General features: G+C 40.7%; 1 protein-coding gene across 1 annotated transcript in view; it reads left to right on the forward strand.

Annotated features, from left to right (window-relative positions):
- The window catches only part of PLCXD2 (phosphatidylinositol specific phospholipase C X domain containing 2), a 52,774-nt gene extending 38,061 nt beyond the window's left edge, over nucleotides 1-14,713 (forward strand). Inside the window, exons 3-4 of the mRNA XM_030940860.1 lie at nucleotides 1,454-1,695; nucleotides 8,457-14,713. Coding sequence (XP_030796720.1) covers nucleotides 1,454-1,695; nucleotides 8,457-8,616 — 402 coding nt within the window. The 3' untranslated portion in view covers nucleotides 8,617-14,713. The remainder of the gene's footprint in view (nucleotides 1-1,453; nucleotides 1,696-8,456) is intronic.
- Nucleotides 14,714-15,397: the final 684 nt, after the last annotated feature.

The raw sequence follows: 15,397 nt of genomic DNA on the forward strand, positions 1-15,397 counted from the left end.
TATAAGGAAATCCTCCCCTTCCCCCAGGCAATCTGCTTATCATGAGCCTGTGATTAACCTCATTAACACACTGCGTTTACCACAGACGTCATTAGCAGTCAGACATTACTCAAAACCATTAAAAACAACAAGAACAGCCATTACCCGGTTCAGTGCAACCAGCCTGGTGCACCCTAGCTCTGGGCCTCGGGGAGCAGTTAGTCAGGCACCTTAGTCACGAGCTAAATGCACACTGGAAATGAGGCTGACATCCAGACCTCTTGTTCTTGGGTGCCTGGAGGATTACCCTCTGTGGCCAGCTATCCGGGGATGGCAGTCCAGGACTCGTGAGCATGTGCAGGGCATTCCTCCAGGAAAAGATCACTAGTGCCTGGGACAGGGAAAAATATATTCCTTTAGAAACCTTCACAGCAGAGCTCTGAATTGGGACGATCAAAATAGCAGTTTCCTATCCCACAGCTGCCTCCCAGAAACTAATTAATGCTGTGGATGTAGCTTGCTAATTATTTTCAACATCACCACCATCCTGAGCGGTCTCTGTGGAGACCAGTTGCCTCTGCAAAGTCTCCCCTGACTCAAGTGGCACACTCCCCACTCTCCTGGGAAGGGCAGTTCCAAGCAGAGCCAGCACACACGATCGAAAGTCTGTTTACCCACAAATTAGTTCAATGTTTTTCTTTCAACTCCAAAAGCTGTCAATTTTGTAGTTACAGGAGACATAACTTCTAGACAGCACTTGCTGCTCAGCCTGAGAGTTCTCAGCCTGAGGTCCAAAGCTTCCCTGGGGGATACGAGGGTAGAATTTAAGAAGTCTTTAAATTTGGATGGGAAACAAATATACATTTTCATTTTTACTAAAATTAAACTGAAAGTTAGTATACCCATTGATTATGAGGGCAGGCGGTGACCCACAGCAATCTTAGCCCTGCCTGATATTTATCTCCCTAGATGCATCCATCTCACATTTCGGTTATTGCAAGTATCCGAGATACCACTTATGCTCATCACTAACTCACAGTTACCAGACTTATTAGACTTACAACAAAATATTTCTATTGAATGCATTTATCATGCAGCACATACATTAATTTATTACAGACTTATTTAATATAGTGATTGCTATATTTCCATATCATAGATTTTCTTTGTAATCCTGTCTATTTTATGCATTCATTTAAAATGTGATTCTGAGAAGGGGGCCCATGACTTTAGTATACTTCCAAAGGCATTTATGCTAAAAAAAAAAAGTTAAGAATTTTTGAGTCAGACATATGGCAAGTACTCTGTAAATCTTTGCTGATTTCCTAAAAATATATATTAATATAAACAGTTCTTGACTTTCCACATATGATTATATTTTCTTGCCTTTTTCCTAGCAATCCATGTAAAATGAAGGAGTTAACGTTCAGCATTTTTATGGATTGCTCTCCTTTTTGTGTTTTGAATATTTCAGGTTCTTATTTTCTACCACTGTCCCTTCTACAAGCAGTACCCCTTCCTGTGGCCAGGAAAGAAGATTCCAGCGCCCTGGGCAAACACCACAAGTGTGCGCAAACTAATCCTCTTCTTGGAGACCACTCTGAGTGAGCGGGCCCCACGGGGCTCCTTCCACGTCTCCCAAGCGATCCTCACCCCCAGAGTGAAGACCATCGCCCGGGGCTTGGTTGGGGGCCTCAAGAACACGCTGGTTCACAGGTAAGAATTTGCTTCCACCCTACAAGGAAAGCTTTTTAAAAAGCATTTATCTTGATCCTGAGTAAATAGCAACAAAGTCATGTAGTCTGAGGATTTAGAAAAACAACAAAACAAGCAAAATCTTTATATTTGAGAAAACCATGCAGTTGAGGTGGATTGTATTAACAAAGGATCTCTAAACACTTTGTTCATAAGTACACGTCATACCATAAATACTGTACTCTCTAAATTTTGCTATAAGGCAAAGCACAGTGAGCCAACACCATGTCTGTTCATTCCTGGCACCTGGCCACATGTGGTCCTGCCTATGCCTCGCAGCTGGCCCAGGCACTCATTTAAGAAGCAGTAAATATAGGCCGCTGTCCTAGGTGCTAAGGATTCAGAGCTGGCCCTTCAAGAATTTGTTCTCCTTTCCTTGGTGACCATGAGTCACTGAAGAAGCAGCTTAGGATGCCCCCCACCATGCCCATGCTGTAGCTTTAAATACTTCCTCAGGGCAGAATTGAGCCTGGCTGTACAATTAGGTAGGAGAAGCTTCAGGAATTTTGTATCAGATGGTGTTCCTTATCCTGGACACCAATGAATGATACATGTTCTCAAGAAAAAGGATGGTTTATTTGTATGCATGTTTGTGTGTGTGTGCACATATATGTGAGTATGTGTATGTGTGTGTCTATGTACCTGTACATGTATATGTATATATGTATATGTATAAAAGGAATGTTATAAATACATTTGGATAACAGGGAATCCCTTGCAATCCAAGCTGAGGAAGCTAATAGGTTTGGGTAGCAAAAGATATTTACAAGAATCAGTCTGGTCCCTGAGTTTCAGGTTGATGAGCAGAGTTCAGATAATGGAAGATTCACCCAAAAACATGTTTCTATTTATTTGGTCCAGAGTTTAGGTAACATGAGTTCAGGTAACAGCAGTTCACCTAGCAGGAGTTTAGATAGCAGGACTGGATTTTTCTTTCTTTGTGAGAGCTCCTGATTATGTCAATTATGGGCAAAACCAGAAAGTCTTTTCCGTGTGGCTCTACTAAGTCTTGACTGAATTCGTTATGCTGAACTTGAAAAAGTGAATTTTATAAACCAGTATTTTATCTCTTTGAAAGATCCCAAATTAGAAGCTTTATTGTTTTAATAATATATGTTCGTGTATCCACACTGTTTTCCTCGTGCCTCTGGTATATTTGTAGATCAACATTATTTATATATTCATTCAACAAACATTGAGTACCTAGGAAGAGCTAGGTACAAAGATTCAAGGTGAATAATATACTGTCTGCTGTCAAGAAACTCACGGTCTAGCAGCAGAAACTGGCATGAAAATTTCTATAAAGCAATGTGAAATACCACTGTAAAGAGTCTGTGCAGAGAGCAATACTAATAAGGGAGAGGGAGTATTTAAAAAACTAAAGATAAGTTATATCTGTACACCATATTCTGATTATCAAATGCCTTTTTGCAGATGATTTCATTTGATTCTTAAGTCAGCCTCTAGGATGGCACATTGTCTACAGCATATTATCATCCCCTCTTTAGATGGGATTCAGGGAGCTTAAGTGACCCCAATCCATACAGCTAGTAAAAGTCAAGAATACCTCTCAGACTCTGGCCTTCTGACTGTTAGACCACTGCCCTTTTCAGTGTTGGACACTGACTTGGATACTGCATATTTTCCTGCTTATTATTTTCTACTCCACAGGTTTGAAGTTGTCTTATTAGTACCTGAATCTGAATCTGGTAATATCTCACAGGTTACAACTGGTAACCCACAATGTCACAAAGCTTTTCATACTGGTACATTCCTAAAACTCTAATCTGGCTGCAAGTGACACATGGCTCTTTCCTTTATGATGAGAGATAATGATGCTGGCATGCGCCCAAAGCCAAGGGATCCTACTATGCCAGAGCTCTTGCACTCCTGGTAGCAGCAAGCCGGTGTCCCCAGGCTTGGAAAGATACTTTCTTTGGCATCTCGCCCCCTGCCGGCCGTAAGAATATTACAAGTATGCATCATGCATTCCTAGCCCTGCGTATCAACTGAAGGAGGAAAAAACAGCTCTGGTTGAGTTTGTTCCAAAAGGCCGGTGCAGAGTGTGGCTGTCATTTCCTCTGGGCTGTTGAACAAACATAGGACCTTCCTCTGTGTACCAATACCCAGAGGGTCTGTCCTAACAACTGGTCTCTGGCACTGGTGGTCAGCTGAAACCAAGAAGAAAAAGACAGGGTATGTTTTCTTACAAATGTAGAGGTGGTTTCTCGGCAGGGATTTAACCCCCTAACTCTTCGATAAACTTTGGAGCTAAGATCTTGTTCATTTTGGTTCAACACCATAGGAGGAAGCCAAAGAAATACAGCCATCTGACTTAATTTCCATGGTGGTTTCTTCCAGACTTATAGACACCTGAAATTCAGGTTCATGGCACTCCCACTGAAATCAAATGAAAATGCTTTGCCTCAGCCTGAGGACAGAGCATCCATGAACTCTAGAAGGGAACATGGACTGAAAGCAGAAGGCCTGAGAGTGCAGCCTGACATGCTCCCTGTTCCAGGGTGCATTGTTTTGTGCCCCGTCCCATCCCTGCCATCCCCAAGTTCACATATTGAAGTCCCAACTCCCAGTTACCTCAGAATGTGGCTACCTTTGCAGATGCGGCCTTTAAAGACGTAATTAAGTCAAAGCGAGGATGTTAGGGTGGGCCCTAATCCATTCTAGCTGGTATCTTTAAAAGAAAAGGAAATTTAGACAAAGAGACACCACAGATGTGTGTTCACAGAGGAAAGGCCATGTGAGAATGCAATTAAGAAGGCGGCCGTCTGCAAGCCAAGGACAGAGGCATCAGGAGAAACAAAATCTGATGACACTTTGATCTTGGATGTCCAACTTCTAAAACAAGAGAAAATACATTTCTGTCGTTTAAGCCAACCAGTATGTGTTATTTTGTTATTGTAGCCCTAGCAAACCAATGCAGTCAGTCCCTGAGCAACAGGGTGGCATTGGACAAGTTTTCTGAGGTCTTTGAGCTGTGGTTTTCTCACCAGTTAAACAGGATTAATAATGCCTCATCAGATTGTAGCCTTAACATGAAAATGCCAGCCACAGTGGCTGGCACAAAACAGACATGCCATCCCTATTTGTAAAGACACCCAGGAACACCATGGACCACCCTGGTTCCCAGCTGGGCCCCAAGGTCAAAGGGAAGTTTTTAACCTCCTGCTCTGCCATCCATGGGAACTGTTGCCTCACAGGCCTGTCAGCACTGTCAGGTTCAACCTTTTGCACAGATCCCTTGTCTTGGTAAATACCAAGAGTTGAGAAAATAAAGTAGCTCCTCTTCACAGTGGGTTCTGCATTTCCCCTTCTTTGTACTTAATCCTGATTATTTGATCCTTGCCTTGGAGAAGGTTGACACATGCTACCCGAAGCTGACACAGAGCTCTTTGTCACCGGAAACCACAGGTACATACCTTTCAGCACATTTCTCTGCTCAAGCTCCAGGGATCCTCCAATGTGAGGAGCTCTGGCTGCAGTGGCTGGAGTTGCCCCAAGCCTTCAAGGCTCATTTACCGGTGAGGACCAGCAGAGGGCGCCTGCACCTCATACTTCAACACTGACTCAGGTTTTTAAAATGAAGTCTTGAATCTATCAGGCTCGGTACTACTGTGTCGTTGGTGTGGGTCACTGTGTATCCTTGGTCTATCTTTAAGGAAGTCTGTATTTGCAGCTTCTCATTTCCAAACCACAACATGTTGTCACCTAAGCAGCAGGATGTGACCTCTTTAAGGTGTAGTTTCTTACCCCCAGCCACCAAATATTTCTACCTCACTCTTCCAGTTATGATTCCTTCCCCCTGCTTTTTTTTTTTTTTTTTTTTACCACACTTACCATATCACAGGAACTCTTCTAAACACTTTACATGTATTATTTTGTTTAATTCCCCAAAAATCTGTATGAAGCATTATTATCTCCATTTTACAGAGGGAGAGGCAGAGGGACCACGAACTTCAGTAAGCTAAAGTCATACTGAGATGATTAAGTCTTCAGGAGTCCCCGTTCAAAATGGAAGTACCCCTGGGAGGGTGGTCTAGTAAGTAATAATCAGCTATTAATATAAAAATATAGGCTAGGTGCAGTGGCTCACGCCTGTAATCCCAGCACTTTGGGAGGCCGAAGCGGGCGGATCACGAGGTTAGGAGATCGAGACCATACTGGCTAACACAGTGTACCCCGACTCTACTAAAAATATAAAAAATTAGCTGGGTGTGGTGGCGGGCACCTGTGGTCCCAGCTACTTGGGAGGCTGAGGCAGGAGAATGGCGGGAACCCAGGAGGCGGAGCTTGCAGTGAGCCGAGATGCCACCACACTCCAGCCTGGGCGACCGAGCAAGACTCTGTCTCAAAAAAAAAAAGATAGGTAGATTTATGATACGTGTTTTAGCCCATGGCTGATTGTAGAGTCCATTGAGAGAGGGAGGAGACCCAGGACTGATTATAGTTGTTATGGTAAGAGAAAAAGAAAGCGGAGAAGGACAAAATGCTACCAAGGTCTGAACAGGGCTGTCTGGAAAACTGGGAAGTCAAGATATGTGCTGATGAAAGAAGGGCAGGCAGCGTCGAGAGAGAGAAGGAAGAGAGGATGACAGTCAAAGAGAGGGGTACCCGAAGAAGAGAAAGTGGCCAATTAAGATAATTAACTTTGCTTATTCTCATTTTTGACCTAGACCAGATCTTCCTAAAAAATCTCCAATTCCTTAACCAAAACTTGAGCCCTAGTTTTTTCTGTCTTCCTTAAAGCATTCTCAGCCTGATGAGTATGTATTGAGCTGTTTTTACTATGATGTAAACTGTGAGTACACTTTATTGCTTTCTTCTCTATGCTGCCTGTGGTTGTTTACACTTTCTACTAATGCAGAAATGATCACATTGAATTGTCATTATTCATTTATGTCACTAAACAACTGGCTGTTACCTAGGAAGGCTTTGATTAATAAAATGAGACTGAAAGACCATCAGTAAGACAACTGATTAAGTATTGGTCTATTAAGAAGCCACACTTAGTGATCGAATAACTGTATATCCATATGAAAAAAGTAAGCCTTGACCTCCTACTTTATACCATATACAAAAATCAATTTGAGATGGTTCTTAGAGCTAAACCTAAAAGCTAAAAATCATAAAGCTTTTAGAAGAAAACATAGGATATGTGTGTAAATTGAGAGTGAACTGAAGTGGTTCTTAGATCACAGAAGCCATAAAAGAAAAAAATGGACAAATTAGAATCCATAAAATTAAGGAATTTGGCTCATCAAAATATGTCACTGAGAAAACTGACAGACAAGCTATAGACTAGGAGAAAATATTCACAAAATACATCTGACAGAAGACCAGTATCTAGGCTATATAAATAACTTCTACAACTCAACAATTTTTTAAAAGAAAATGAAAAAATGAGTAAAAGAATTGAACAGATAACAGTTTTACTCATAATATCCAAAAAACTGACAATAGCCCAGTGTCCATCCAGCCAGTGAAGGAAAATGGATAAACTAACTGCAGTATATACATACAATGGAATTCTCTACGTTGATTTTAAAAGACAGCGAACCACTGATACATGCAGCAACATGGATGAATTTCAGAACAATTATGCCAAGTGAAAACTCACATGAAATAATATATTTTTCATGGCTTATATGAAGTTTTAAAACAGGCAAATCTAATCTACAGTGGAAAAAAAAATCAGTATAATTGTTGCCTCAGGGAGGATGGGGCAGGCATTGATGAGGAAGGCGCTTGCAGGAACTTTCTGGAGTACCAGTTATGTTCTATACCTTGATATGAGTTTGAATTATGTGTATGTATTTGTCAAAACTTGGCAAGTGTACCATTAAGATTTGTGAATTTTATGGAGTGTAAACTTTATGTTAAAAGAAGAACAAATTAAAAACAGATATTGAACTCCAGTTAATCATATACATGCTGAAGTACTCAGGGAATGTGTACAGATGCTTGCAGTTGGAACATGTCAAAACTACAAGATGGACTGATGGAAGGATAATGACAGATTGATGGATAGATACGTAGTAAGCAAGTATAGTTAATGGTGGGATCTAGGTGGTGGATATATTTGCTGCAAAATTCTTTCAGCGTTGCCATATGTCTGAATATTTTCATGATGAAAAAATTAAAGAACCCATTAAAACTAAGGCTCTTGGTGTTAGCTTTTCTTTTTCTTTTCTTTTTTTTTTTTTTTTGGAGACAGAGTCTCACTCTGTCACCCAAACTGGAGTGCAGATCTTGGCTAACCGCAGCCTCGACCTCCCAGGCTCGGGTGACTCCCCCTCCTCAGAGACAAGGTTTCACCATGTTTCCCAGGCTGATCTCAAACTCCTGGATTCAAGTGATCCACCTGCCTCAGCCTCCCAAAGTGCCGGGATTACAGGCGTGAGCCACCGCACTTGGCCTGATCTTAGTTTTTCGAGTTCCTGTTGACGTGGTATTTCTTTGATGCTTGAAGCAAATAATCTCCTTTTCCAGCAGGGAAACCCTGGAAAGTGTAATATTCTAATGGAATAGAGAGCACTTCATCCCTGAAGGAGATATAAAACTTAAATGGAAATACCTCTGAAAGCTTGTGGCCTTATTAACATACTTTTGTTATATTAAGGGAAATGTTTTATGTCCATGTCTGGAGAAGTCCTTCTAAGCTGTACTGTATCCATTCTCTTCCTCCAACACTTTCCTCTGTATAGGAATCTTCCTGCCATCCTGGACTGGGTGAAAACTCAGAAACCTGGAACCATGGGTGTCAACATCATCACGTCTGACTTCGTGGACCTGGTGGACTTTGCTGCGACTGTCATCAAGTTGAATGACCTCCTACAGGAGGACACAGCTCTAGCTAAATGCTGATTTAATTTTTAATTTAACCTTAATGTTGAATTTGTTGATCCAGGGTAGAGTTCTGAAGGATGTCCTGTTAGGATGGCCCCTGGGCAGTGATGGTGAAGTAAGAGGAAGATGGCTTCTTTTTCTCCCTTCCTCACAGGGTCATTTAGATAAAATTACAGGGCTATTAATTGCATTTTTCCCAGATGAGACTTTTTTAAAAACTTAAGTCCAAGGGAAGAAAGCATGCGTCATGTGACCAAGGTCAGGACCTCCCCAGTGGCTTATGGTGGTGAATGGAATTTGGAAATAGGATCTCTAGGACCCACTGGGGTATTGAGTGTCCCCATAATTGGCCCCGCTCCCTATTGTCTTCTGAGGTGTTGTGTTTGAGCCAGTGAGAAAGTAGAACCAGAAACACATTCCTGGTGAAAAAGACTAGCTCATTGCAGGTGTGGACCACTATCGGGGTGGATCTAACATCAGCCTGGGGCTCTGAGGGGGAAAAGAGCCAAGCACCAGTTGTCTCTAGGATTGTTGGATGTCACCACTTCTCTGAGAGTAGGACTCATTTATCACTAAGATGTTTCAAACACAAGCTGTTCTTGCATAGCGTATGCTGGTAACTGGTCACCTTCATTCCTCAGATAAACAGTGCATACTACCCTTAGTATCAGAAATATGCTTCCCAGTTTTAAAACTTGGATTCCTTTCTATTTCTTTTGGCCCCTTCTTAAAAGTGAAAAGAACAATGGTGGGAGATCTTTTCAGCATGGGGCCCAACAAGAGATAGACATGCATGTTTGTTGCATGCCTGATATCTTTTATTTAATTCTACAGCTTTTCCAGAATGGCTGCCAGGTAGAGCACCTGCATCATTTTGGCAAAGTCCTCTTTGGAGTGGGGTCTTCAAGCCTGATCTTGGAATTGCATTTTATTATTGTCTGCCTAGGACTCAGGTCTGCGCTGTGGGACACAACGCGAAGTGGAAGGCACCTTATCCATGGCACCATGGAAGCAGGTGCAGGATGCATGGGAAAGTGCAATGGCATTAAAGGAGGAAGCTCCAAGTGGGTTTGGAGCCATTCTGTAACTCCTTGAAAACAAGACTACCTCGGGGATATTTGGGATGACTCGTGCGTCACCAAGTGATGATAAATACCTAGTGCTGGAACATTTCCAGTCCTTCTCTTGATGGTTCTACTTTCTGCAGGTTGTTTTGAGCCTACCAATCACTACTGCATGAGGGCTTTGAAACTCAAGAGAGAATTTTTTTTTTTTTTATTGATAAGAGGTGCTTATCTATAAAGGGGCCCTCTTGTGTTTTGATTGACTTATTTATTTATTTATTTATTTATTTATTAATACATTAAATATCTGCCGTGCTTCTTACATCAAGAGCACTCACACAGGAGCTTACTGCACTTTTCTTATCCAGGATAGATGCTGCTATGGTCTTTCTCTCCTGAACAGGACCACGCATCTCAGGGCTGTGAGTGACCCCTGACTCTGCTGTTCATGTCCTGGCTCCCCCAGTCCTCCTGGGGACAGTATACATGTGTGGATGTGGCCTAGAGCTGAGAAGTCACTACCAAGCCATGCCCATGAATGAAGATAAAATGGGTCGTGAAGAACTATTCGTTCATAAGTAAACCCTCCGGAAGAGTGGTGAAAAGAAAGGACCTAGAAAGAAAACTAGGCATAGAAGTGTGTGCACTTTTCTGCTCCTCAGCACCATCTGAGAATCCCTAAGGTAGTGGCAGCTTCTGGATTCTTAAGAAGGAAATATAAACATGGAGTCCCGAATGGATGTATGCATTTATAAAGATTGTCAGACTCTTCTTCCAGCAGTTTCCTGTTTCTGTCTTTTGATGCCCATAGATGGATTTTGCATGTTGCTTGCAGAGAGGGGTGTCCTAGGTGAGCTACTAAAAGCACATGCACACCCCCAACTCTTGGTCTTCCACCCTATACTTTCTGTAAAATAATTTAAGCCCTCGCTTTTAGCTTGCACACCTTGAGGAGGTCATAATAGAAATGCCTCTGGGAAAATCTGGTTGAACTTTCCTTTTTTTGCATTTGAACCCCTCCCCAAAGGATTTTCTGAAATAATGTCAAATTCTGTAGGGCCTTCTCTGCATAAGAGTAAGAAAATGTGTTCCCTTGCTTTCTAAACTTTCCTTCAATTCTGATGCTAAACCCTCATGACAAGCTCTGAAATCCCTGGTCTACCCTCAGGGTTTTATTTTTGTTGTTGTTTCATTTTGCTTTGTTTTTAATTTTTGGTCAATTGCTAGGGGCTAGATCATTTCCCCACTTTTTACCCTTTGTTACTTGGCAAAGAGATAAGGAGGCAAGAGGAGAATTATTGTTCTCTGTTTTATTTGAGCCTCGGCTTTGTCCAGGTGTTTGGTGCTATGAGGCCAGGTGTGTTGACAAGTATCTACGCAGGATGCCAGTAACATCCAAGGGCTGTTGACTGTTCCATGAAATGTTTACATGATTTTGTCCTTTAGTTCTTAAATATATGGTTGCATTTCACTTCGGTTGTAACATTTAAGTGCACCTCAGTGTTTGCATGATAAATGTCATCAAGCATGACACAAAAGCCCAGAAAACTGTACCAAGGTTGCATGCACGGAGTCCTGCTCTGCATGGTGCGTGCAGGTGCTCGCTCCTTCATGCTGCTTGGAGCTGCCAGCCTTGCTTGCAATTTGAAAAATCTGCACAAGAGTTCTGGGAGATAGGAGGATTATTTACAGTTTTCCCTTGATAAACACCTTGCATCGGCAGAATCTCTGACTCGAGAAACAGTTCCTTAACATATTGTAAAGGATGTGTGCCTTCTGCTCCTTGACCATAAGACCAGACAGGAGAACTCAGGCATGTGGGACAGAGGGAAAATAGATTTTAGGTTCATAACTCATTCTGCAACTGCAAACAATAAAATAGTGACCCAACCACATCACTTATTCTCACAAGTTCTAGAGACCTTTCAGATCAAAACAAGGCTCTCATACTTGCTCAGAACTAACTTGAAGATCAGCTAAGAAGCTACTTGATTGAGCCAAAAAGGACTTTAGTTTCACAGAATTTGAGGTCATATTTATTCTGAAATGTAACTAAGCTATTCATGAGCTCCCTGGACCATTTCCCACACAGCCACATTTCCATGGCTTTGTGGCAGAGGGGACCATCAAAGGTTTTAGTTCGGTTAGAGTAGTGTTTACAGGCTTGAACTTTGAACCTTTTAGAGATACCACCATGATTTCATGGATACAGAAGGATTGGAGAGAGAGGTCGAGATGGACTTAATGGAAGGAAATAAGTTATTGAAGATTAAATTTTAAATTAGTGGCAGACCTCCAAGAGGGTCATGCCAAAAAAAAGTTTTTATATTTGCTGTATTAAACTCAGTAGTAATTACGTTTAGTCATTTTCCTTAGCACTGAATCTAAACCCTGAATTACTGAGAGCAGTTAAGCCACAGTCCCAGGATTTTATTATAAACTCAAAGAAAAGCACAAAATCTGAGCCCAGGTAATGATCCATCTTAGGAATCCTAGTTCTTTTTACATGATCCCATATTTGTCCGAAGAAATTATGTCTCTTCTCAATAAGACAATGTAGTAGAGTACTCTGGAATTAAATGCAGTTTTATGGCGTGTCAGGATTTTCTATCTCTGGTTTTCAGAATCTTTCTGGTTTTCAGAAAGTGCTTCCCAATGAGACATTACTACCTCCCAGCTAGGAGGCTTAGCACAAAACTAAAGATGGAGCAACAGAAGAAATTCAGATGGAAATGAAACTACTTCTTCCTGGGAAGTAAAAGAGCTACAGGAAACCAGTCCATCCTGCAGATTTAGTTCATGCCACAGTTGAAGTTTGTGTGATGTTTCTTATTAGCTAATTTCAAGTTTTTACTGTTAGATTCTAAGAAACAGAGTGGGCTAATGATTGGAGCACAGCCATGAGACCCCGCTCCATTAGCTGAGCATGTGATCCTGTGCTAAATCTTTCTGGGTTCCTTCATCTTTCAAGATGCTGTCTGCTACTTTAGTGCCGACTGACTTGCAAATCTTGGTTGACTAGCTCCCCAAAACATAAGGTCCCTAATGATTGGGGGCTGTGCAGATGTGCTATTCTTCCTTCTGTGGCTTGGGTGGAGAAGCTGCTTGGGCTTATTTCCCAACAGTGTGACATAGGATGATAGAACTTACCTAGGAATGGCACCTTTGATGATCCATATAATGAAATGTGTAGAGCTTAACAAAATCTGCCAACATGTATGTGGGCTCTTGAGAGGTGGGCTTTCCCAATACATGCTAAGTAGACTTGTCATACCAAGAGGAAATGAATAGAAATTATAACATCAAATATCCAAACCAACAGGAAGTTTGTTTGCATAGCATAGAACATGGTTGCCTTCTGAGTTCCACTAATGTTCCAGGATATCTTGGCCCTCTGCCTCAGGCTGCTGCCTGGTATTTGGCACCATAGCTTTGTCACTTAAAACCATTGCCTTGGTGAACTGTTTGAGTGGTAAGTCATTTAGCTAGAAACTTTACCCTCAATTTCAAATGATACCAAACAGCTCATTATTACCTACCCCAAGGGATGCTCTCCGTAGCTTCTGTATTCCCCAGTTTCCTTTTAGAAACAGGGACACCAATAGTACTAGAACCCTGAACAGGCCCTAACCCAGAAGAATGCACTACAAAATGCAATTGATTTTCTCAAAATATCACAGTCTTAGACACCATACAAATAATTCAAGAAAACTGTCTCTACCCTACAGTGAATATAGTGTTCTATTATGTTCTCCAACAAAACTTTTTTAGGACTTTTCAAACTCATATCTAAGCCAAATAGTTTAGCTAAATATTTACCCTTATATTTGGGGGGAATTCAGGCTCACACTTTGCCGAGGCAAGCCCATCGATAGTCTAGAGGCATATTTTGTGTCGTTCCTTCCTGTCTGCTTCATAGAATACTACTTTTTCCTTTTGTATCCTGGCCATTCTCCATCATTGCTGATTATTGCTAACCACAGGCTGCTGGCAAAGCTTACAGTGATAGGCACATGTGATGTCCAATACACTCTTATCACAGTGGTTATTGCTTCTTACTCTTTTCAAATGCATTATTCTACCCCTCAACCTACATCCAATCATTAGACCTATACCTGATTAGAGCCCAGAACTTGGGACCAATACTTAATTCAAATAGCAGGGACTTGCTCACAAACATTAAGCCCAACAAGAAGCACAGCACTTTGAAAAGTCAAATAGGCCTTTGGTAGCTCTGTACATTTGCAATTTTACATTTGTTATTAGTTTATAACACTAATAACACTTCAGTCGTGAATCTATAGTCTCAATATGGTAAGTCTTAGAACATATTCTAGAAATAGTGGTACCTTGCTGCTATTATAGTTAGTAATTTATACCCCAATATAATAATAAGTATTAAATACAGATTGTGTATGCATTCTTTGTGTGTATATGCCAACTGTACTACTTAACCTCACTGATCAGCAATTAGAAAAATACAGAAATTGTCATAGTGAAAATAAGTCTTGGTCAATTCAGATGATACGTGACCCTGATAAATGCTCTAATAGATATGATATTTTGTCCTGTATTGTTTGTTTTACAGTATGGTGCATGTTGTTTGCTAAGTAAAATGATAATAATAATAAAGTATACCAATTTTAAGGTTATAATTAAAATTTTGCATATATGCTTCTTGATATTCTGAAATGTATTCTGTGGCTTAGTTATCTTATTCATACACATTTCACTGGGCTTTTTACCCCTAGGAAATGATTGTTCAAGTATATATTTCATCTTCTTTCTTGTAATTTTGATTAAACTGCTTACTTCAACTTACAACATTGTAAAGCCAGAATACCTCATTTTAACAGTGAAAAAAACATGATGACCTGATGTGTTCTCTTGTATTTGATTTGAACTACCTAAATAGGCTTAACCCTAATAATAAATATACAGTTTTGACAGGTACTTTTCCTTTGTTTGGATGATATTTTGTTATTGGTCCACTTCTAATTTTGTTTTAAAGAGTTATAAACTTAGTGTCAATAAAACATCTTGTTATATAATATTGGACAAAAAACCTCTCGAGCATGTCTGACACATATTTGGATTAAGTAAACGTGCTTTCAGTCCCCAAGATTGAGCGGTGCGTGAAATGTATACACAACCTTGACCCCATGCTTTTCCAAGCTTCATCCTTAGCAGTTCAGTTATTTCCATTAAGCTTAGACAAGCTCTTATTGACATCCATACGCACATCCACACTCACCTGACCACCATCTCTACCCACATTAATTTGAGTGATTGCTAAAATGCCCAGAAATAAAACAATGCAGAGATAATATGTTTGTGTATGCAAAGAGTAAATAAGGGTGGACCTGCAGTTTCTGCTGCAATGAAGATGCCAATATCTTCCTCATTTCTAATTATTTTTAGAATTAGAATATCCAAGACCACTTAATTTAAGTGAATTCTGTGTTTCCCCTATCCTCTACAAAAATAATCGGTTGAGGTAAGACTTTTTTGTATGAATTTAGCAGAGATCAAATTAATTCTAAGTAACCATTAATTTCATATAGTCAAAGGTTTAAACAGGTAAGCAAGAATAATTATGAGTGTTGAAGTTACCATAGCAATTTAACAACATAGTCATATTCAGAATGTTTAACTTACATTTATAGTTATTGTTTAGTAAATCTACCATACTGTCCTCTGGTTGGCTTTACCACTTACAGTCAATCCTGTGCAGT

Source organism: Rhinopithecus roxellana, chromosome 1 (genome assembly GCF_007565055.1).
Source record: "Rhinopithecus roxellana isolate Shanxi Qingling chromosome 1, ASM756505v1, whole genome shotgun sequence".
In the NCBI taxonomy this organism is placed as follows: Eukaryota; Metazoa; Chordata; class Mammalia; order Primates; family Cercopithecidae; genus Rhinopithecus; species Rhinopithecus roxellana.